We start from the raw sequence: 24,295 nt of genomic DNA, 5'->3' as shown, positions 1-24,295 counted from the left end.
ATACACACTCATATATATATACCTAGATACACATATGCATGCATATATATACATATATTATACATACATTCATATGTACACATACAAATATATACACATATTATATATGCATATACACATGTATATGCACACATACATATACACTCACATATATACCTATATACCCATATGCACACATATCTAACACATATACACATACACACACATATATATGCATACCTATATATACACACATACATATATACATGTACACACATATTCACATATACACACACATATATGCATACCTATATACACATACATACATTCACATATATACACATACATACATATATACACACTCATATACATATATATACATACACATTCATATATACACACATATTCATATATAAAAACACTCATATATACACATACAAATACATATACATATGTACATATACACACATGTATATGCTCTCACATACATGCGCGCACACATATATACACTCACTCGTATATATATATATATATATATATATATATATATATATATACCTATATAAACCTATATATAACACATATATGCACACTATATATACACACATACATTCACACATTCATATATACATAATCATACATATATATATATATATACATTCATTCATATACATCTATACACACATAAATAATAGCTGGAAGGTATTCTCAGAGGGAAAGGCACCAGCAGCTGAAGTTCCAGAAAAGGCTTCTTGCACAAGGCCGGGGTGAGACAATCAAGGTGTCTTAAAGGAAGCTTCCGGACAACTTCCAGATGTAAATCCATTAGAGGATTAAGAAAGAAGATGTTTGGAATAGAAATAAAAGGTTTTGGAATGTACACTACTCATGTCTGACATATGGTAGAACATTCCAAACTCACATTGGTCTGATTAGCCAATTGCTTGCCTTGATCCCAGATGTCATTTTGGCCTTCTTCAAGATCAAAGGACAAGAACCAACTGACCAACCGAGGAAGAAAATACCTATTGACTATGGATAGGAGATGAATTATTACTCTAGGAAGGGATAGAAAGAATCATAGGAGGCAAAAACTAGACAATTTTGTTTACATAAAATTGAAAAGCTTTCCCCACAAATCAAATCAATTAGAAGAGAAACTGTTAAAATTATTTGAAGTAAATTAATTTGATAAAAGTTTGACATCTAGCAGGAACAGGACATCATTATATACTTCAACAATACTATATGATGATCAATTCTGATGGATGTGGCCCTCTTCAGCAATGAGATGAACCAAATCAGCTCCTATAGAGCAATAATGAATTGAACCAGCTACACCCAGCAAAAGAACTCTGGGAGACGGGGAGATGACTATGAACCACTACATAGAATTCCCAATCCCTCTATTTTTGTCTGCCTGCATTTTTGATTTCCTTCACAGGCTAATTGTACGCTATTTCAAAGTCTGATTCTTTTTGAACAGAAAAATAACTGTTTGGACATGTATACATATATTGTATTTAATTTATACTTTAACATATTTAGCATGTATTGGCCAACCTGCCATCTGGGGGAGGGGGTCGGGAAAAGGAGGGGAAAAATTGGAACAAAAGGTTTGACAATTGTCAATGCTATAAAATTACCCATGCATATAACTTGTAAATAAAAAGCTATAATAATAAGTTTTTAAAAGTTTGACATCTAAGCTTTGGAAGGAATTGATTAAAACAAAAAAATTAAAAACTATAATAATTTAGGATATGAACAGGCAGGTCTCAAAAGCTATATCAATAGCTATATCAAAAATCCTCCAAGGCAAAGAAATTCAAATTCGAGTATCTCTTGAGGTTTGACCTGACACCTGTAAGATTGGCAAAAATGACAAACATTGAAAATAATAATTCTTATAGAGTTTGTAGAGGGGACACAATGGTGGGCTTGCAAGTTGATTAAACTATTCTGCAATTCTGAGAATTTTGTAAAAAAAAAATGCATCTGTGTGAAAAGTTGTATCAAGACTCATCTTTATGACTTCAAATATGGCCTCAGACTTATTAGCTGGATGATCCTGAGGATGATCCGTAAGTCAGTTAACCCTGTTTGTCTCTGTTTCCTCATCTGTAAAATGAACTGGAGAAGGAAAGGGCAAACCACTCCAGTATCTCTGACAAATGGCATCATAGAGAGTCAGATGTTAACAAAAAAGCAACATTGTCATATGTTTGGGGTATGGGAATATGCTTAAAACTAATATTTATGTGGCACCATAAGGTTTGCAAGTATTATCTTACTTGAGCTTCACATCAGTCCTGTGAGGTAGGTATTATTATTATAACATAATATTATTATAAAATTATTATTATAAAAAATTTACAGTTGAGGAAACAGGTTGAGAAGTTAAGTGTCTTAACCAGAGTTAGGGTCTCGGAGGGAGAATTGTAATTCAGGGCTTCCAGACTCCAAGTTCAGTACTTTGTGATACTACCTTTGTAAAATGTGCCCATAGACTGGCCTGAAGCCTTTTAGTCTAAATCACCAGGAAAGGGCCTGAAAATGGACAATGCTCAAAACTCTCCAAGTCAGTGAAGAACTATCCAGGATTGGGGTTTATGGATTCTGCCAAAGGAACTCCATCTGTTTTACTAAGGACTGCACATGTTTAACTAAGGAGAGAGTGGGAGTTTACATCCCCATCCTTATTCCTGTAAAAACACAAGGCCAATACTTCTCCACTGATGTTTATTGCTAGTGCCTTCCATCTCTTTTCATTTTCATTTTATTCTCTATATATCTTATTTGCATATCATAGTTTTCATGTTGCCTATCCTACTGTGAGCTCTTTGAGAACAAGGACTGCATTTCTGCTTCTCTTTGTATCCTGGGACTTAGTATGTGGCACATAGTAGGCGCTTCACAGAGTGAAGAATCAAAGCAGATGACACTACAGAGCAAATAATTTGTAACGAGTTGAAAAAATCAGACATGCCTGTGGGTCAGTATACAATCTGAGAAGCCTGCTTGGAAAAATGCAATTCAGCAGCAAAGCAGTTGAGTTTTTGGAGATTCCAGACTCAGAAAGACCTAGAGGAGGTGGCCAGATGAGAGTCACTGAGTGGGGGGTGGGGAAAAGAGAAGAGAGTGAACCCATTAACCAAATCATCAGAAAGACTAAACCACTAAGAGATAATATATCTAACCTAGGGCTGAGAGGTAACCAAAGATAGAATTAGCCATACCAAGGACAGGGAGCATCAGGACTTTACAACAGAAGTCCAGAAGTGTAGAGGGCTGAAACTCTTGAGTTGAAGCACTGAGGTCAGGACAGCAGAGCACTTGAGGCTAACTACCGATTGGACAATACTCTGGGCATATGCTTGGAAAATGGCCCTTCCCACTATCCTGTGCTGGCTCGATGATTGGTGTATACAGAGGATTGTAGGAGGGACTGGGGGTGGAGTAAGACTAGCCAGAGTCACCTTTGGAGGTAGAGGAAGAAGAAGGCGGTTGTGGAGATCCTACTTCTATCCCCTTCACTTCTACCCCTAAAGACCAAGAATAAAGACTAAGGACTTTTGCTTATCCTGACTCTGGCTAATTCTAAGGTATTCTGGGTGCTAGTGCAGTCGTCACACAGAAGGGAACCATATTTAAGGGGAATTTCATGAGAGAAGAAGGAAGGGAAGGGAGAAGAGGATTTCTAGTAACTAGAAGCTATGAATTTTCCTCTTTAACACACATGAATTCTACAATTCTACTCCAGGTTTGAACTCACTTTTCTCATGGACCTCTGTATGAAAATATACCCCAGACATTTTAGGAGATGTTTTTGATCAATTGTTCTTTCTATATCATCTCAATTAATACTTCCCTCTCCCAAAAAAAGCTAATTGGAGTTACTAGCTGACAATTATTGGAGTGCCTACTGGATGGGGGCTTGTGCAAAATACTACTAAGGAAACCTTGAGGAGTCGATCAAAATTATCCATCAATAGAACTTTTGAGAGGGAGAGGAAGAATTAGTGAACTTCCTTCTGGGGACTTAACCCACCAGTGATAACAAGAAATGAGGAATTAGTTCAGATGTTACTATATAACAACAATAACAAAAATGAATATGTTTCAAAAAAGACTCAACTCAGAATCAGTTTGCTTATATTTCAGGAAATTTGAGATATAGTCTCAGATTATCAGGGTAAGTGCATGTTCTCATGCTATGTGCTATGTGCATCCTTGCTGCTGGAAGGAGGTGGAAAAAGGAGAGGAATTCCCTATTCCCACATGAGTGTGAAGGAACATTTCAAAGAACATTTCAAAGATTATAACATGCTCCACATGTCAGGAAAAAAATTTTTTTCTCTCCTTTAAGCCTATTGAATAGTCAACTCTTCATGCTTATTAGACAGTTCTCTTTCATTCTATCCCCATCTTCATCACAGTAACCAACAAGCCCAAAACACACATCCAGAGTACTTATTACTCCAGAAGTAATCCAGAATCTAAATAGTTAGCTCCTCTGATTTACTCCCATTATATTCCTATTACTGGTCTTCAAAGACTCTTCATTTCAGCCAAATTGAATCATTAAAACTGTACTTAATATTCTGCTTTCCATTTTCCCTTTTCTAGTTGTTGGAATCTTTACAAAATGTTAAGTCATTAGAGTTGATAGAGACAATAATTGTCTAATTTAGCATGGTTCAGCATGATTGATTTGATTTTACAAGGAGATGTTGTTTAAAACATTCATACGATCCATGTCCCATGGCTGGGATGCTTTCCTCAGCTTTGTTTCTCAAGAAGCTATTTTCCTCCAAGGTTCATCTCAGGTATTTCCCCAGTCCTCCTAGTTGCTGGTCATAAAATCACAGAATTTTAAGAATTGGATGCACCTAGGTGAGCATTCAACTTATGCTCGGAAAGGAATTTTTATTATGCCGTAACTGACCACTTGGTCAGTCATTTGGCCTTTACTTGACTTCCACAGAAATAGGACACAATACCTTCCATTTTATTTTTAAAAGGATTATTCTTATTATTGTCCTATAAGAAATGACCAACAGGATGATTTCAGAGAGTCCTGGAGACACTTACATGAACTGGTGCTAAGTAAAATGAGCAGAACCAGGAGATCATTATACATGACAACAAGATTATACGATGATTGATTCTGATGGACGTGGCTCTCTTCAACAGTGAGATGATTCAAACCAGTTCAATGATGAAGAAAGTCATCTATACCCAGAGAGAGCACTGTGGGAACTGAGTGTGGTTCAAAACATAGCATTTTCACTCTTTTTTTTTGTTGTGTGTTTGCATTTTATTTTGCTTCTCTTTTTTCTTTCTTTCTTTCTTTTTTTTTACTGGTTTGATTTGATTTTTCTTGTGCAGCACGATAATTGTATAAATATATACATATATTGGGGAAAAAAAGACGTCAAGAGTTGATCTTCAGATCTCTAAGTATAAATCCAGATATACTATACTGTTTCATTCTTTAATGGAAGGTGTGTACATCTGTATTTTCATCTTTTCATCCATATATGGAAAATAAATGTAACATATATAGAAAAAAAAGGATTATTTTTCCCATCCTTACCCTCACCTTCTAAATTTCCTTCTTTGGAACTTGTTCCTTGATACCTGAGTCTAAGCAGAAGACAACTATCATAGGTCCCCAAGTCCTCATCTCTAAACCAACCATCCCAAGGCCCCTCAATTGATCCGTATATGAAATAAGTATAGCCAGGGTTCTCTGGGCATTCTTTGGAACTCAAGTTATAGAATAAAGATATAAACATTTATTGTGTTCCTAGCTCTTTTTTAAAGGTCTTTAATTTTTTTTCTTATTTTTCTGGTTATACGTCTACATTCATTTTTTAAATGCATATTTCTTTATGAATTATGTTGAGAGAGAAAAATCAGAACAAGGGGGAAAAATCATAAGAGAGAAAAAAAGCAGAAGAAAAAGGGGAGAAAAAAGTAAACATAGCATGTATTGATTTACATTCAAGTCTCCATAGTTCTCACTCTGGCTACAGATGGTGTTTTCTTTGTAAGATTTATTGAGATTGTCTTGGATCACTAAATTGCTGAGAAGAAAGAAGTCTTTCATAATTGATCATCACATAATCTTTTTTTTTTTTTTTTTTTTTTTTTTTTGCTGAGGCAAGTGACTTGCCCAGGATCACATAGACAGGAAGTGTTAAGTGTCTGAAGTCAAATTTGAACTCAGGTCCTCCTGACTTCAGGGGTGGTGCTCCATTCACTGCACCACCTAGCTGCCCCAGATCATTGCATAATCTTGCTATTACTGTGTATACTGTCTTCCTGGTTCTACTTGTTCCACTCAGCATCAGTTCATGTAAGTCTTTCCAGGCTTTTCTAAAATCAACTTGTTCATCATTTTTTTTTTCCATTCCATCACTTTCATATACCACAACTTGTTCAGTCATTCCCCAGTTGATGGGCGTTTACTCATTTTTTAATTCTTTGTCACCACAAAATGAACTGTTACAAACATTTTTGCACATGTGAGCCCTTTCCCCTACTTTACGATTTCCTTGGGATACAGACCCAGTAGCAGCACTACTGGATCAAAGGGTATTCATAATTTTATAGCCCTTTGGGCAAATTTATGCTAAGCTCTTGACGAATATGATCTCATTTCATCCTCAGGATAACCCAAGAGATAGGTGTTATTATTATTCCCATTTTACAGATGGGGAAACTGAGGCAAACAGAATTAAGTGACTTGCCCAGGACCATACAACTAGAAGGCATCTGAGGTTGGATTTGAATTCAGGAATTCCTGAATTTGGGTCTAGGATTCTATGCACTGACATAGGTTCAAGGTTATGATGGTAAAATGCCATTATCCTTCTCATATCACTTTGAATGTGTTTTCTTCCTCCAGATGTAAGCACAATACACTTTTTGCATCTGTGGAAGACCTGAGCTCAAATCAGACTTCAGGCACTTAGTTGTATGACCCTGGACAAGTCACTTAATTCTGTTTGCCTCATTCCTAAAATGAGGTAGAGAAGGAAAAGGCATATCTTGGCCAAAAAAAATAAAAAGAAGAAGAAGAAGAAGAACCCAAATGGAGTCACTAAGAGTTAGACAAGACTGAGATGACTCAGCAACAATAACAAAGTCTCCAAAGCACAAAAATATGATGGGGGCTACCAAGCATTCACTGAGCATAGTTTCACATGAATTGAGCTAAATGGTGATTGGTGATATTGTTCATATTCTTCCCCTTCATGAGATCAGAGACAGAGATTTAGAATGTCTTCCAATTCCTCTAGTCCAACTCCCTTAGTTTACACATGAGGAAACTGAGGCCCAGAGATGGCAAATGACACAAATCCAGGTTCAGACATTAACTCTGTGATTCTAGGTAAGTGATTCAACTTCTGCTTCAGTTTACTCCTCTGCAAAATGGAGCAATAATAGCACTTATTTCTCAGGTGGTTTTGAAGATCAAATAGATTTAACACAGTGCCTGGCAAACATTAAGTGCTTCATCCATTCTTATTTCCTTCCTTTCTTCAAAGATCACACAAGTAAGATAATAACTGGCAGAGCCTGGATCCAAGCATAGGATAGGAAGCCATGGAGTTAACCTATTTTATTTGTTGTTTTCACAACCATCAATTCTATCAATTATTTTCAGTTCTTGAGTTTACTATGTCTTGCAAAAAAAAATTAAAATAAAATCTTTTCATTTGTCAGCTTCATTGGGTAAACTATTCAGTCTGAAAATAAAAACTTTCATTTCTGAGTTGCCAAACCCAGGAAGACCTTAGTTCAAATCTGACCACAAATATTTAATAGCTGTGTGATTCTGGGTAAGTCACATAATCTTTGTTTACCTCAGTTTTCTTATGTGTAAATTGGGAATCATAACAGCCCTCACTTCTCATGGTTGTCATGAATTGTAAAATGCTTAGCCCAGTGCCTGGAATATATAAATATTAGTTATTGTTAGAACTTTCTAAGCTTTTACTGAAGTGTTAGTGGTAGTGGTTTGTTCTTAGTTCTTGAAGAGGACCATGACATGTAAGTGAGTTGGATTTAAGTGAGAAGGGCTGGACAAAGTCATCAAGCTCACTTTCCCCTCCAGAGCCATCTGGGTCCTATAGCCCAATCTAGGCCAAAATGACTGGAGGTGGCCCTGGATGCAGTGACCTTTTTAAGCTAAAGTCTTTCCCAGGTTTCCGTAAGACTAAAGCAATGCCCAGTCAGTGATCAAGACTAGGTAAGAAATGAGACAAAGAATCACCTCTTTTACTTAGAAAAAAAAATCCAATGGATGGGGAAAACCCTCAGGGATTCTAAGCCAAACAGAAACAATTTCTATTTACATTCACTCTGAGCCAATCAGAGTCCAAGCAATGACCCCAGAGTCAGCAAAAGACCCATCTATATTCAAAATGAAATTATTTTGTGACACCCAAAAAGCCTAAAAACTAAAACTTAGGGGCAACCAAATGGCATAATGGATAGAACACCAGCTCTGAAATCAGGAGGACCTGAGTTCAGATCTGATCTCAGACACTTAACACTTCCTAGCTGTGTGACCCTGGGCAAGTCACTTAACCCCAATTGCCTTAGCAAGAACAAAACAAAACAAAACAATAAAAGTTAATTTTACCCAAGAGGGAATGAAGGACTGAATAAATCATGAGCAAAGAGATGAATGTAATAGAATATGACTGCATTCTACAGAATGACAAATAAGGATTCAGAGAAACATGTGAAGACCAATAGGAAGAGGTGTAGGATGAAGAAAACAGATCCAGAGAGCAACAATATAAACCAGGAAAATAACGGAGTGGCAATAAAATCAGTTACATTAATGAAATCAGCTACAATAGTTGATGTTCCTGCCTTACTGATAGGTTAAAGGATACAGTTCTTTCCATTGTCAATAGCTAATCCAACTACCTTATATAAGCATTTCTTAGAACTTATCTTATTTATATTTTAAAAAGCTGGGGGAGGGAGAGGAAAAGCTTGCCATTTATCCTAAAAATGAACCTTTTCCCCCCCTAATGCTGGAATTCAATCAAATGAATGTTTGGAATCAATGCAACTTGAGGGAAAATCACTTCACCCTCTGAGCCACAATCTCCTCATCTGTAAAATGAAGGGTTTGGACTGGAAGACTTCCAGGGTCCCTTGTAGCTTCTGATCAGTAAAGTTTCGCAGCTCCAGATTGAAGGAAACTGTGGTTTTAGGCAGCTTGAATTCTGACATACTCTCTTTTATGCTGGCCCATGTGGAAATGATCGTGCAGAGGAGAAAATGAGCAATGGGTTTTCAAATCTGGATCTTATAACTGGAGATTCTCTAAATCAAAGGGAAGAACTAAAGAGCACCATACTCCCAGAGAACAGGAAAGGATCGTACTTTGAAAGAGGGAAGGGTGATTTCAAAAACTTCTAGTGTAGTGTCCTAGTTTTCTTTTATTGTCCTGCCTCAGTTTCCCTAAATTGTTCTGCCTCAGTTCCTTGAATTGTTCTGCCTCAATCCCCCTGGTTGCAACCCCCCCTGACTATTAAGACTGATATAATTTAGGACTGGCTACTTTAAGATTATAAATTGTAAATGATTAATCTCAGATAAGGGGGAGTTCAGATGTCCTGGCTCCTAAGTGCTCCTAAGTTATCAGAATTTATGATCCTACCCGCAAACTGTCAGAATCGTATTGATGGAATTCCTTAGCTCACCAGTGTTTGGACTCCACCCCTTGCTTTGTCTCCCCTGATCACTTAGAGCCATATAAAAATCACTGGAACCTCACATTCGATCATGAATTCTTTGAGACAAAAGTCCAATTCAGCCCTGGGGGAAATAATGGCTTTTGATCTGCACCCCCCCCAAATCTCTGCCTCTCAGAAATTCAAATAAAATATTAAAAACTTTCTAATCTCTATCTTGCCTCAGTTTCTCCAGCATTACACTAGGATAAAATGCAAATCCAAATTCCTTATTCCCATACAATCTGGCTCGAATACCTAAATTATCCCCAAACAAATAAGGAGATAATAGGAGAATCTACCTATTCTTGTTGTATTTAACTTCCAAGTGAACTCAAAAGAACTGACAGATATGATTGCTGAGTTCAATGCAACCGCAGACATTTAATATTTACTGTGTGACCCTGAGCAAATCACTTAATCGCAATTGCTTCACAAAAAGAAGGGGAAAAAAACTGATCCGTGATCCCAAAGAACCATAAAGAATACGAGAGTTGAAACATTTCCCCTTTTTGTTGACAGAATTTACTAAAAAGGTAAGGTAAACATTAGGGCTGTAGTTTTATCTGGATTCAGCAAAGAGCTTGACAGTCACTCAAGCTGCTTCTAACAACAATCATTCACATTTATGTAGCACTTTAAAGTTTGCAAAGTGCTTTACAAATATCTTCTTTTATCCTCAAAACAATCCTGGAAGAAAGTGTCATTGGGTGGTTGGGGAAACTGAGGCAGAAAGCTGTTAAATGAGTCATATAATTAGGTCACACAATGGATATGCTGTTAGGCCTGGAGTTAGAAAGACCTTAGTTTAAATCATCTGCTTTTGCTGTCAGGTAGTACCATAGTACATGGAGCTCCTGCCTAGAGTCAGGAAGACTCATCTTTCTGAGTTCAAATAGGGCCTCAGACACTTACTTACCATGTGATTTGGGCAAGTCATTTTACTTTTGCCTTATTTTCCTCATTTGTAAAGTGAACTGGACAAAGAAATGGCAACCACTCCAGTATTTTTTGCCAAACAAAAACCACCCCCAAACCAAACTCCATAGGGGTAGCCGAAGTCAGAAATGACAGAAAAGTCACTGAGCAGTAGCAGTTGAGACCAGATACAGTCAACTGCAAACAGTTGAGTTTGCATCAAAAATCTAAATAGAGTACTCACTAGTGGAACTGTGTTAGAGAAAGGTCTCTAGTAGAGTGCTCCATGTATCTGTGCTTGGTCTTGTGCTATTGAAAAATTTTTAAATCAATGATAAGTATGCATCCAGATGAAACAGAAATCTGGAAACAACAGCAAGAGGGTTTAATGAACATGTTAGATGACAAAGTCAGCATCCAAAAGGATCCTAGCAAATTAGACCCATCCCATTGGACCAATTGAATTTAGAATCCACAGAATTTCTGATCTGCTTTTCCAAATTAAATTCCTTTAAAAAAAAAAAAGAAACAAAATAGGTTTTGATCTCTTTTCAGTACTTTTCAGTCAGTTTCATGACTACAAAAATGTGGCCTATTATAGAGCATCGTTTTGCCCTCTACATAATTTCATCATGAATGTGTTTCATTATGTGTTTAGATCATTCATATAATGAAAAAGTAGGGATGTGGGTCAAAAGTTGTTTGTGTTTTCTCAATAATTGTTTAAAGGGGAGCTGATTTGTAGCTTCCTAATCATTTGTTTTCTTCCTTTCTATAAGATAAGGGTTTGGATTGGAAGACCTCCAGGAAAAAAGGCAAAGCTCTGTTAACATTTCAAAGTTGAGAATTGATCCTTCAGTACCCTCAAGATTGTGTTCTCTCTAATTTGAACTTCAGGGTAGTCTTAATCTACAGTAGCACAGCAGTCTTGTTCTTTAGTGACTTTTCTATGGTGACACAGTAGATAGAATACTGAGCCTGAAGTCACGAAGATTCCTCTTTGTGGAATTAGATTCCTCTAAATATGTAATCCTAGCTGTGTGACCCTGAGCAAGTCACTTTGTTGAGGTTCAAAAGGAGAGCCCAAGAGGTTAGGGTCACAAATCGGTGTCAGGAAAAGAATGTGCAGACTTGAATCCATCTCCAAGTCAAGGAGCAAAGTTTATTATAATTGTAATGCCAACTGACATGAGCTAAATTCCAAAAGGATTTAGCAAAGGACCAGGAGCAAGGAGATAAATTTATAGGAAGAAATAGAGAGATCTGGTTCTTCTTGTCACTGATATGCCACTTTTATGACTCAGCGGTAGAACTGAGGAGTGGTCTATTCACTATTGTGTTAGGACCTTGGTTATCACTGACCAGCAGATTATCTCTCTATCTATCTGACGGTCAGCAATGTTTGTGGGACTATCCTAAGGTGGAAGACTTTAGAATCAATGACCCACAGACCGTTAGACAATAGCACTCTAAGACCAGGGGACCTCAGGATTGCTGCAATATTTCCCCTAGAAGCTGTACCCTATCGACTTCATCCTGTTTGATTCAGTTTCCTCATCAGCAAAAATGAGCTGGAGAAGGAAATGGCAAACCACTCTCATATCTTTGCCAAGAAAATCCCAAATGGAGTCACGAAGAATTGGTTATGAGTGAAAATGACTTAACAGCAACTTCTTTGTGTAGCACGGTGGGACGCTGCGACCTTAGAACCCAAAGCATTAATGAAGAAAGTAATTTATCACCGAAATGTTAACACTATCTTTTCCTTTATCTGTTCTTCCATTGAGCTGGGAGCCCACAAAGCTAAGTTCAGAGAGGCACAGGACTGCACTGGTTACAAAGTAATTCCTTCTTCTGACCACAACATCAACAATGACTCACAGCTATCTATAATGTTTTAAGGATTTCTAAACATTGATTCTCATAGAGATCTAGGGAGGAAGGTCCTGCATGGGATTGCCATTTTCCTGAGGAAGTGACTTGTCCGGCTAAGATTACGGAGGCCCCGAGAGATGAGATGACTCGACCAGGAAGACACAGCTAATACAGGGGGTGAGATTCCATTGACTTCAGGCGCCTCACCTTATTCATTCAGGCTGACTCTCCGGACCAGGGACCCTTCATCTCCCCAGCCTGTGCATTTTCATGGACTCTCTCCCGTGCCTGAACACTTCTCTCCTGCACAGTCACAGCTGACGTCTCCCCTGCAGGAAGCCTTTCCTCTGCACCTCCCTCAGGGATGAGCTCTGCTTTTTCCTGTCTGTATCCGCTGCGCACGTGCTCGCGAGCCGCCTCCCCACAAGATCGCCGGCTCCCCGAGAGCAAGCACTGGCTTTGGTTGGTTTGCCTTCCTTCGGACGTGGGGCGCTTAGCACAGTGCCGAGCACTGAGTAGGTGCTTGCGTGCCGAGGCGACTTAGGGAGACTCTGCCAGGACACGGGAGGGCCACGTCCTCCTGCGTGCGAGTTACAGCTCCCTGAAGCACCGTCACCTGCTTAGTATCATAATTATTATTACTGAGTGTGGCAGAGTTCTAGTGCTGACCTTGGGAGCGCTCCTTAGGGGCGTCAGGTGCCCCGTCTGTAAAATGGCTGCTGTGGGCTCCGAGCTAGCCTTCCTCGTCTCATTCTTTGTGTTTGTATTCCCCAGGGCCGGCGCGGTGCCTAGCACTATGCAGACAGCAGCGTAATGAATGCTTGTGGATTGACAGAAGGATCTTGCCCGCCCGCTGGGGCTCTGGCGCTGCGGCCCTTTCTCCACGCGCCGCCAGGGGACGCTATGGTGCAGGACTTGGAGCCCCGCCCCCGCCCCCGGCCCCGCCTCCGCGGCCGCCACTGCCCAGCCTCTAGCCTCGCAGGTAGCAGCGCCCGAGGGGTCCCGGCTCCCGGCTCCCGCGGGGCCTCCTGGGAGTTGTGGTCCGGATCCCGCCCCCTGGGGTTGCACGCTAATCTAGCGCGCACTACGACTCCCGGCAGCCCCCGCGGCGGCCCCTGGAAACTGAAGCTGCCCGTCGGGGCGGCGCTGGCAGGCGGCGGCGGGCTGGCAGCGACCCGGCTGGCCCTGAGCGACGGACGTACGGACCGGAGGAGCGGCTCTGCGACGGAGCCTCGGAGCGAGCCCGGCGGGCGGGCTAACCGCCGAGCCGAGCCGGGCTCTGGAAGGGCCCCAGCCCGGGACAGACCCCAGGTCAGAGCCGCCTCTCCGGCCAGGTGGGCGGGCGGGGCGGCCGCGAACCGAAACTTTGGGGTGAGGGGCGGGACCAGGAGGGGGGGGCACGAGGGGAGGGCGGGGAGGAACCTCCGGGAATGGGGGCCACTGGGAAGGGGAGGGGGGAGAATGTCGATGATAGGGGGGGAGAGGAGCAGAATGAAGATAGGGAGGGGGAGAAGGAGCATCTTTGAAAAGGAATAGGGGGAGAGAATACAGAATGTAGGAGGGGAGACGGGAGAACAGTGGACATAGGAGGGAAAGATGAAAACAGGAATGGAGGAGATACAGGGAGGAGACAGGAATGTGGAAGGGGGAGGAAAAAGGAGGGGAATGGAGAATATGGATGGGAGGGAGACAGGAACAAGTGATATAGGGAAGGAGGAGAAACAGAAGGGAGGGAATGGAGAAATAGAGGGAACAGGGGAGGAGAACAGGAGAAACAGATGATAAGGAAGAGGAGAAACAGAAGGAGGGGAATGGAGAATATAGAGGGATACGGGGAGGGAGAGACAGAAGAATACAGAATGATGTGGGGGAAGGGGAAACAAGAGAGTACAGAGTGATATAGGGGAGGGAGAGAGAGGAGAGTTCAGAATGATATAGGGGAGAGGGCTAAAGGAGGAGGAGGGGAGAAGAGAGAACCACCACGTTGTGGGAGAAGGGGGACCACTGAGGGATGAGGAAGAAAAGGGAGACCATGGAGAGATGGGGAAAGGGAAGAAGGGAGGACCACAGAGATGGACTGGGGTGAAAGGAGGAAGCCCCAAGGGTTGGGTCTCAAGTAGAGGGAAAGAGAATCCTGGAGGGGAGGGAGGGGACTTTGTGGGCCCAGGATGGTGCCAGGTGGAGGAGGTGCCTCTGGAGATCGGGGGTCTCTCTTCGTTCACCCCATCCAGGGCAGGACGACACCACATTGGGGGTTTTGGGGGAGAGTTGGAGTTCAGGATTGGGCTGTGCCATGTGTGTGTCTGAGGTTCCATCCAAACTGGAGTCCAGGAGGAGGAAGAGCTAGAGAGGGATGGGGATGATGCTTCTTATTCGTGTCAGGCTTTAAGGTTTACACAGGGTTTGCCCCACAGCCACTGGAAGTGCGGTAGGTCGGGAAGCTTCGTTCCCCCATGTTGTCAAGGAGGGAGCAGGAGTTAGAAGTTAGTGACTTGCCCAGGGTCCCACAGTGAGGGTCCGAGCTGGGAACTAGATCGAAAGCACTTGACTTCACTTCAGAGCTCTCAGGAGTCAGAGGGAAGGGGGAGGGGTCGCATGCAGGAGGGCGACACAAAAGGGACTATTCATAACGGGGTGGGGGGGAGGCAGCAGGGCTGTGGTGCAGAGGGTCAGAGGTGCAAGGGCAGCCTAGGCCGATTGACTTTTCTCTGTCCTCATTTTTAATCTCTAATGAATCTCTTAATATTTATCCCGCTGTTGATCATTTCCCCCTGCTCACGGGAGGCTCTCCCATCTAGGCTTTTGTGACTGTGCTCCCTGGGGCTGCTGCACTATCTGTCTCTGCCTCTCTCTGTCTCATCCCATTTGTTTGATTGATGATCATTGGGATCATCATTTGATTGATCATACTAACTTGGGGTATCCCAGGTCTTCCCTTCTCCCTCTATATTCTGTCAGCTGGGGATCCCATCAGTTTCCAGAGTCAGAAGTCATCCCCGCACATGGTTCCTGATGTCCACCCCCAGCCTTAGTCTCTCTCCCGAGCTCCAGGCCCTCATGTCCGCTGCCTTTTGGATCTCCTGAATAGAATGTCTCATTTGTTCAGCTCTGTCTGGCTCTTCATGACCCCATTTGGGTTGTCTTAGATCCTGGAGTGGTTTGCCATTTCCTTCTCCAATTCATTTTACAGATGAGGAAACTGAGGCAGGCAGTATTATGTGACTTGCCCAGGGTCATATGGCTACTCAATGTCTGAGGCCGGATTTGAACTCAGGTCTTCTTGGCGCCAAGCCTGGCGCTCTGTGAGCTCTGGGGCTCTTTGGCTGCCCACATGGATGTTTTGTAGCTAACACCAAACGCCGACTTCCTAACTCTCCCATTAGTGCTGAGGACACTGGGTGCCCAGGCTCCCATCTATGTCACCCTCAGTGTCTCCTTCTCTCTCACCTCCCACATCTAGTCCTTGCCAAACCCCACAGCTCCTCCTTCACAAAATCTCCCATCTGCCCCTTTGCTTTGTGACGTTGCGGCTGGCCTGGGACGGGCATTCATCACCTCGCAGCCGACCGTGGCCCTCCCGCCTCGGGTCTCTCCAGCCCAGCAGCAAAGGGAGCTGCTCGAAGGGCAGGTCTGACCACATCTCACCCTCCTCAGGCAGCTCCAGTGACCTCCTCTGTCCCCTTCTCTCCTCCTGCTCAGTGAGTACCGGGGCTTCCTGTTACTTCCAGGGGCCAAGGGTTTGCCCCATGGTCACAGTAAGGTAGGTTGGAAAGCATTATTTCTCTATTTTACTACTGAGGGAGGGAGGCTTCAAAGTTAGTGACTTGCCTAGGGTCCCACAGTGGGGGTCTGAGCTGGGAACTTGTGGCTTTAAAAGCCCTTCAAGACCTGTTTCCTTCTCCCATCTTTCTTTCCTCTACATTCTCTGGATCTAGTGCCCAAATGACTTGTCCTACCTCCTGACATTTGCCCTGGCGGTGTCCCACGTCTGGAGTTCTCTCCCTTCTGTCTTCCCTGATTTCCTTCAAAGCTCAGCTTATGTCTTGCCTTCTTCAGGAAATCTTTTGGGGTCCTTTATCTTAATCTCCAAGACTGCCTCCAATTTATCCCTCCTTATCTCTGTTTGCACAGAGTTGTCTGCCTGTTGCCTCCTCCACTAGACCGTGAGCGCCTTAGACGCCAGTTCTGTCTTTTGCTATTCTCGGTGTGCCTGGTGCTTAGCCCGTTGCCTGGCATACAGGTGCTTTGTTAATCTAGTCTGAGTTCTGCTCAACTATCATTTTTTGGTTTGGTTTTTTTTAATTAAAACTTTTTATTTTTGAAACATATACAAGGATAAGTTTTCACCATTGACTCTTGCAAAACCTTGTGTTCCATCCAAATTTCCCTCCCTCTCCTAGATGGCAAGTAATCCAGTATATGTTAAACATGGTAGAAATATATGTTAAAACCAATATTTGCATACATATTTATACAGTAATCTTGTTGCACAAGAAAAGTTAGATCAAAAAGGGAAAAATGAGAAAGAAAACAAAATGAAAGCGAACAACAAAAAGAGTGAGAATTTATGTTGCGATCCACATTCAGTTCCCACAGGCCTCTCTGGGTGTAGATGGCTCTCTCCATCACAAGATCTTTGGAACTGTCTGCTCAACTATCAAAGAGGTTTTTCTTAAATATAGATTTATGTCCTCTCCACCCCTCTCCTGTTCAGTGAATTTTAGTGGCTCCCTATTTAATTTTTAAATTTAAATATTAAAAAAAAAACCAATCCTCTTCTATTTGGCTTTTAAGCTCCTTACAACTTTACTCATGCGTTCTCGGACACAGCCATATCACATGTTCCTCCTACACCCATTTTATTTCCCATCTCCATAGCTTTGCTCAGCCCTGTCACCAATCCTTCCTCACCTCAGCCTCATAGAATCCCTCCAAGCTTTGGCTCAGCCCCCACCTTCTGCGGGAAGCTTTCCCAACCCCACCCTATGCCCCAGCTACCACTGCTGCCATCTGTTCCTCTACTCTGTCTATATTTTGTATGGATACACATCATCTCTAGAAAGGGAGTTCCTTAGCATAATATCTGGCACATAGTAGGTGCTTAAGAAATTCTTGTTGTCTGACCAGGGGAGCTATATCTGGCCCCTTTGCCTCCTGCCCAGTTACCTTTTGCCGTCTGGGTTTGGGCTCCGTAAAGCAGTTCCTAGGGAGTAGCCCCTTCTCAGATGGCCTGTGAGGTCCCAGTTCTCTCCGTCCTCTTAGCTAATTTTATCTTGGTGTGCCATAATTGTTTTGTGTGGGAGTACTCTACCCAGAATCCCCCAAGACCTACCCATGACTGCTCCTGGGGCATCTGGAGCACCCTGAGAGGTGAGAAGGAATAGGGGACTGCCCAGAGTCAAGCCCAAGGCAGGAGCTGAGCTGGAGCTCTTTGGAGGCCAGGACTCTTTGGAGAGTGGAAAAACTACTCTGCTTCTCACATGCCCACCTTTCTCATCTCCAGTTCTTTGCAAACTTTAGAATCCTCTTCCCACATGGGACACTGGATGAGGCAGTAATGGTGGAAACGGGCCTAGTCACAGAAGGAGCAGTCCTAGTTTCAGGTGATTTAGCATCAGTTTGGGAATACAAACAGGAAGGAAACAGTTCTCCCTTCAACAAGTTTACTTTCCTCCCAATTTCAAATGTCTTATTGATGCCTTTTGTTCTCCCATCAAAGTCATTTCTGGAAGTAACTCCTTAACCCTCTAGATTGGATTCCTTTTGGTAACATAAACTCAATAAAAATGAGCACATTTGAGTCCATGGCTAGCCACTAAACATTAAGCACCTACTACTTGCAGGCCTTTATGCCCTAAGCACTGGGGATGCACAGCAGGGCAAAGACAATTCAGGAACTGTCACCTCCCACCCTCCTTGCTCCCAAAGCTTAGAATCTAGTGGGGGGAGAGAAAACAAAAACTGTGGGGGGGATGATGAAATGTAAAGGAGACCAGGAGAATGATGGGCCGACCACCTTGGGCCACCTCCTTCAGTGGAGGATCTGGAAGGTGCTGTCTGCTGCCCTCCTTCCACTCTCTCCATTTTAAGGGAAAGAGGGACATGATCCAGGATGGGACCATGTAGACTTCTGCACCAGCACTTCCCCAGCTCTCTATCTAGTAGCCTTCTGTTCTCCAAGATGGAATTATAATTGGTACAGATTGATGAGCAAGACAGGAAGGATCTGATTCTGTAATTCTGTAATTTCATTGGAAAAGAGAAATTCCCTAGTGAGGAGGCTCCCCTACCCATGTGGGTCCACACTGCCTGCATCTTGTTGCAGACTTCATAGTGCTTAAGAGACTTGTGGTCAGAGCCAGGCTTCTCTGTCTAGCTGCTGCTCCTTCCAGAAAAGTCAAAAGGAAACCACTGGAGGAGGACGAGAGCTTGGGAGCGTCAGGGAAACCTTTGAAGTACAAGAGGAGAAAGCCTCTGGCTTGAGCCTTGAAGGCAGGTTCTTTGCTGGAGAGGAGGAGGAAGGGGAGGAGGAGGAGGAGGAGGAAGAGGAAGAGGAAGTAGTGCATCGGCTCATTCTTGATCTCCCGGCTGTGACAGAATTCCTGAAATGGCTGTAGGATCTTGTCTCCTTGGCCAGAATCACGTCTTACCCGTGTTTAATCTAGACCTCGCAGCTCATGCTGACGGGTTCACGAGGATTGTTCTTGCCCTTTGCATCTGGAGGGTGAGGCTTCCTGTATCGTGACTTTGTTTTGTCTCGGAAAACCTTCCATAGGAAGGTAATGATTTTAAATAGCCCATTACATCATCGGGTCCTTCCTTCCAGGCCAAACCAGACCACTCCTCATACTACGTTTTGCTGTTTGGGGAGACCACTTTCTGGTTGTTCTGCGCTCCCTGGTTCGTGTCCACAATTTTGGCCTCTGTTGACTGTCTCGGCGTAGGGTAGGGACATTTAATTTGTTTTAGATTTTATTGTTGTTCAGTCGAGTCTGGCTCTTCGTGATTCCGTTGGGGGTTTTCTTGGCAAGGACACCGGACTGCCTTCTTCAGCTCATTTCACACATGAGGAAACTGAGGCAGAGAGAGTTAAATAACACGTCCAGCGTCACATAGCAGGGAAGTGTGTGATGTCAGATTTGAACTCCAGTCTTCCTGACTGTGGTACATACAGCGCCACCTAGCCGCCCTTGCTTTTACTATGCTTATTCAATTCTAAAATTATTATAAACACCTGTGCTCCCTGAACTCTCCGGGGTGGGGGTGGGGATTATAGAGAAGTACAGAGCAGGCCTGGCATCTCAGTAGTTGCCAATCGAGTTAGAGAAGCCAGAGCCAAGGCTTGGACTTGAGAATAGTGTAAAAGAAGGAGGGAGAGAAGGTTATTGATTACTGCCGGCCCTCGAGCTGGGTTTGTGCCCCCTGACTTTTCTCCACTTCTGTTGAACTGATCCCTCCGTTTTTGTTTGCCTTGGCTGCCGGTCCCCATAGGAAGGGTTGTTTGCTGACCTGCCTGGTGACCTCAGAAGCAGAAGGAAGCCCCGGGGGCAGCCGAATCCCAAGCAGAAGGTGCAGTTGGAGTTGAGGTAAGTTCTGCTCACCTGGGTGCCCTTTTCCCCAGCCCTGTAAGTCAGGACTCAGAGGCCAGAATGAGCACAAGTGTAGCGTTTCAGATGGCTATTTCTGTGAACCATTAGCTGCCGGGCCTGATGGTAATTTGAAGCATCTGGGGTGATTAAAAAAAACCCTCAGTGATTTATTTGTGACTTGGTGATTGTAATAGTGACATGCGTGTGGAAACAATCCGTATTGCACAATTTGAGGAGCCGGGCTCTCTATTTACAGGAAAGCTAATTAGGAAGTGCTGTGTTGGCAGTTTTTTTCCTTTGTGGCTTTGAAAATGGGGTTTTAAATGGATGGGCATAATTACTTGGGTATTTACATTTGCCAAGTGATTCTGAAACTGGTTTGGCTGAGAGAAGGTGTTTGGAGGAGTGGACACGGCCCTGGACTTAGAATCGGGAGGCCTGCTGTGGAATCCCGTTTCGGGGACTAGCTGTACAATTGAGTCACTTAAATTCCTCAGACCCTAATTACATCCTTCTTAAAATAGGAATTCTAAATCCTGTCCCTCCAGATTCTTGGGAAGAAACTGCTTTGCAGGCCTTCAAATGTTACATCTGTCACTAATCGGGCATTTATTAAACACCTTCTAGGAGTATTCTAGGAGTTGAGTTGGCTGCTGGGATACACAAGGCTCCTGCCCTGCTTGGGGGGTGAGAGTTGGGGTAGGGCACTTTCTTGTCTGGTACTGCTGAGGCTGTTGTGGAGGAGGTAGAATCAGGAAGGAGTTGGCTGGATGTAGCCCTAGAGCTCAGTTCTGAAGGGAGCCAAGGGTGGTAAGAGGGTTAGGGTTAAGTTACTTCATGCCCTCTTAGTGTGGGTGTGGGGCAAGTTGGGGGTGGGGGAGCTCGAGATATTTATTTAAAAAGAAAGGAAGGGAGGAAAGAAGGAAGGAAGGAAGGAGCAAATTGACCAGTTTAATTGGAACATAGGGTGTGTGAAGGCAGGTGTGTGTGCAATAAATCTGAAAAGATAGCCCCGAGCTAGACTGGGGTGGGGCTTGAAATGCCACACTGAGAAATCTGTGTTTTCTCTGAGAATTGCTAGAGCTTTTTGGGTACTGTATTCACATCTGTGCTCTTTGCTGTCATATGGAGAGAATGGATTGGCATGGGGAGAGACTTGAGGCAGGAAGGCCAGGCAGGAGGCTGATGCTTGATATAGGGGAAGGGAGGTGGGCTGAAATGGAGTGCTTGTGGGTGGGGAGGAGGGGACCAGAGGGGCCATGGCCTGAGGGTGGTGCCCTGAGAGGGAGGTTGGGAAAAGGATTTGGGGCAGGAGATAAGGTGAGTGAGGGAAGAGGAAGGGGACCATGAGTGTAGATGGTTTGCCCTATGAGTTTGACTAGGAAAAGAAGAAAAGACCTGAGGGAATAGAAGGGTTTGTTTGTTTTAAGGCTGGAGGGAATCTGGATCCTGGAAAAGAAGCAAAGAAAGAGAGAGAGGCTGAAGACTAGAGAAAGGGATGATAATGGGGACCGTTTGATCGAGGGCTTGGCCTTGGTGAGTGCGCCCTGCTGGCATTTTTCATTGTTTTATGTGTAATAGTCTTAGCCTCCTAATGGGCCCTGAAACCTCTTGATCCAATCTCCTGTGTTCCCTCAGGGGATATGGCAGATTATAGAGGTGGGGACACAGCAGGGACAGGACCTATTTAAAGTCAGGAGACTTGTCCCCCTCTCTGTCTGTTTGTTTTCCTGGACCTGTGGCCCCAAGTAGGGAGCACCAAGAGGGCTCTTCAGTGCAGTTTCTGGTCCTAGCCCGTGGTTCGGGGGCCCCTGAGAGATTAAGGCCACACAGCCAGTCTGGATCATTGGTCCTGGGTCTTTCAGCCTTAGATACTGGTTCACTGTTCATGCCATCCTTCTTCCTCTTCTTTTTTCTGTTCTCTGTGGCTCTCTAAATCAAGGGCCCTTGGAAGAAGAGGGGGCCCCAGCTTCATGGCTCACTCTAGGGCTTCATGCCAGGCCGTAGGCTGGGTCCTAGGGTGGTCCTGTCCTGGAGCAAGTTGGAGTTTGACAGGAAGGCTAGATGAGAGCTGCAGGGTAAATGGGATTAAAGCAAGTAGGAGGTCTAGATACCAAAGCTGAGGCCATCTCCATGGTGCTGAGCATCTTCTGAACACCCCAGTGGTGCTGGAGTTGAAACCAGGCCGGAGAGTGAGCAGAGACTTCTTAAATTTCCTTGTGAGGTTCTCCTTTGTGAGCCTTAAGAAGCAGCTTTCCCAGTGGATGGTGTTGAGTTCTCGGCTGGGCCCGCTTGGACCACAGAAAAGCTGTGAGAGCTAGGCCTTCCTAGGATTTGGCGTCTCGGTAGAAGGAGCACATTGAATCAGCAGATGATGAGCTCCGAAACTTGAAAAACACCCGCTAGGGATACCAACCTTTGAGTGAGAGTGGGCATTTGGCTCTGCCGGGCTCTGCCCCCATCAACCACTGCTTGTCTTTCACTCTGAACTCCAGGCATGAAAATGGGCCTCCCTCTCTTAGAGGGAAATATGTGAGAGGAGCCCTTGGTTATTTCTTATGTCTGGGGGGAGGCACTAGTGTCTAAGGGTAGATTTGAACTTGGGCCTTCCTGACATCAGGGTAAGGGTTGTATCCACTGCAATGCCATCTAGCTGCCCCATGACCCTTTGGTGATGGCTCCTCCCTTCTCCTGCCGGACCTGCTTGTGGAGCCCTCCTGGCTCCTGCTGGCCTGTCAGTCAGTTGCATTTATTAAGCACCTGTTGTGTGCCAGACCTTGGGCTAAGCATGGCTAGGCTTAACTACCAGCTTGTCCACTTTACCCTTTGGTGTTTCATATTTGTGGTTCTCATCCGACTCCTGTCCCAACACCTGCCCTGGCCACTGGGTTGGCTTTTTTCACCTGCCCTGGTTCTCCCTGACCTTTGACTCTTCTGCAATTGAATGCCTGCCCTCCGGCCTTGCTACTGACCCACTGACCGGCCCCCTCCAGACGCATCTTCTGGGCCAAGGAGGAAGCCCAGGAGGGGAGAAGGGCCTGGGACGGCAGTAGCCACAGAGCTAGTGCGCTCACCCCCTCCTTTCCCCTGGCTTTCACCACCCCGGCTCAGTCCCTTCTCCGTCCTGTCTGATGCCCTTGCATTTGTCTACGCCCCGGACTCCAACCTTTTTCCATTTACTCTCGCTCTCCTCTCGCTCGATGACTTTTGACTCTGTGATGGCCGCTCTGCCTTCTCTCCCCCCGGCTGCACATAGGCCATTTCTGTTCCTCACAAGTCCAGCCTGTCTGTCGCCTCTCTGATTCTGCCCACTCTTCCTTCAAATTGTCACCAATCTGCCTCTGTGTTCCCACGGCCTCTGCCCGCGTCACCCGAGGCACCTGCTGCCTGGTCTGGTGGCCTCCCGCCTTATCCCTTCCCTCCGGGATTGCCCCCTGATCCCCCTGAGGACACCTCACATCTGACCACCCTCTTACTGAAGGAGTTCTGGGTTCCTGTTGCTTCTTAGATCAGATGCAGTTTTGTCAGCCTGATGTTCAGGGCTGTCCCCAGCTGACTTCTCTGGTCCCATCTCTTCCCGTCTGGCCTCCCTGCTCAGCCAGCCTGTTCTCCTCACCCCGTCACACCCTCACAGCCCTCATGTGGGTTCCTCCTTCTGGGTGTTTGTTCCTGGAATGTCCTCTCTCCCCACCTGTTCTCTGCTTATCTCCTTGGGTCACGTTCTTCAGAACTCACTGGAGCCTCCTCTTTCCCATGGGGCCTTTCCTGACTCATGCCGGGCTTCTGGCCTTTGGACCGGGCTGGTGGGTATCGTACCTTGCTCGTCCAGAGTCGCTTGCGGTTTGACTCAGTCAGAGATGTGCCCGTCTCTGTTCTAAGCTGTCTCCCCTTGACAGTGGCACTTGGCAGTGACTAGGGGACCCTCCATTCTGCTCCTCGGTGGCAGCAGGAAAGGGGCGCCGAGCCAGGAGAGCCGGGCTCCACTACCAGCTCAGACGCCGAGTGCTGCTGTGCCCACAAGCTCTTGCTCTTGCTTGGGTTCAATTCTTCATCCAAAAATGGGGGGATTGAATGACTGGGGGAGCTTCGGGGTCTCTTCCAGCTCTGAGAGTCTCTCAGGCTTCGGCTACAATGTCTCCAAGACCTGCCCAGTCAGGGCCACAAACA

The 24,295-nt window shown here is 44.5% G+C and overlaps 1 protein-coding gene across 6 annotated transcripts in view; it reads left to right on the top strand.

Moving 5' to 3' along the window:
• Positions 1–13,305: 13,305 nt before the first annotated feature.
• MIB2 (mindbomb E3 ubiquitin protein ligase 2) overlaps positions 13,306–24,295 on the top strand; it is a 48,218-nt gene continuing 37,228 nt past the window's right edge. Inside the window, exons 1-3 of one of the 6 annotated variants that reach the window (XM_031963029.1) lie at positions 13,306–13,850; positions 20,031–20,125; positions 21,559–21,664. In XM_031963029.1, coding sequence (XP_031818889.1) covers positions 13,353–13,850; positions 20,031–20,125; positions 21,559–21,664 — 699 coding nt within the window. In that variant the 5' untranslated portion in view covers positions 13,306–13,352. Of the gene's footprint in view, positions 13,851–15,805; positions 16,300–17,306; positions 19,485–20,030; positions 20,126–21,558; positions 21,665–24,295 lie in introns of those variants that run through there. The other 5 variants (XM_031963034.1, XM_031963030.1, XM_031963032.1 and 2 more) reach the window with 5 other exon arrangements.

This window comes from Sarcophilus harrisii, chromosome 3 (genome assembly GCF_902635505.1).
Source record: "Sarcophilus harrisii chromosome 3, mSarHar1.11, whole genome shotgun sequence".
Lineage (NCBI taxonomy): Eukaryota > Metazoa > Chordata > Mammalia > Dasyuromorphia > Dasyuridae > Sarcophilus > Sarcophilus harrisii.
Note: the sequence above shows the minus strand (reverse complement) of the source record. Positions and strands in the feature narration are given on the sequence as shown.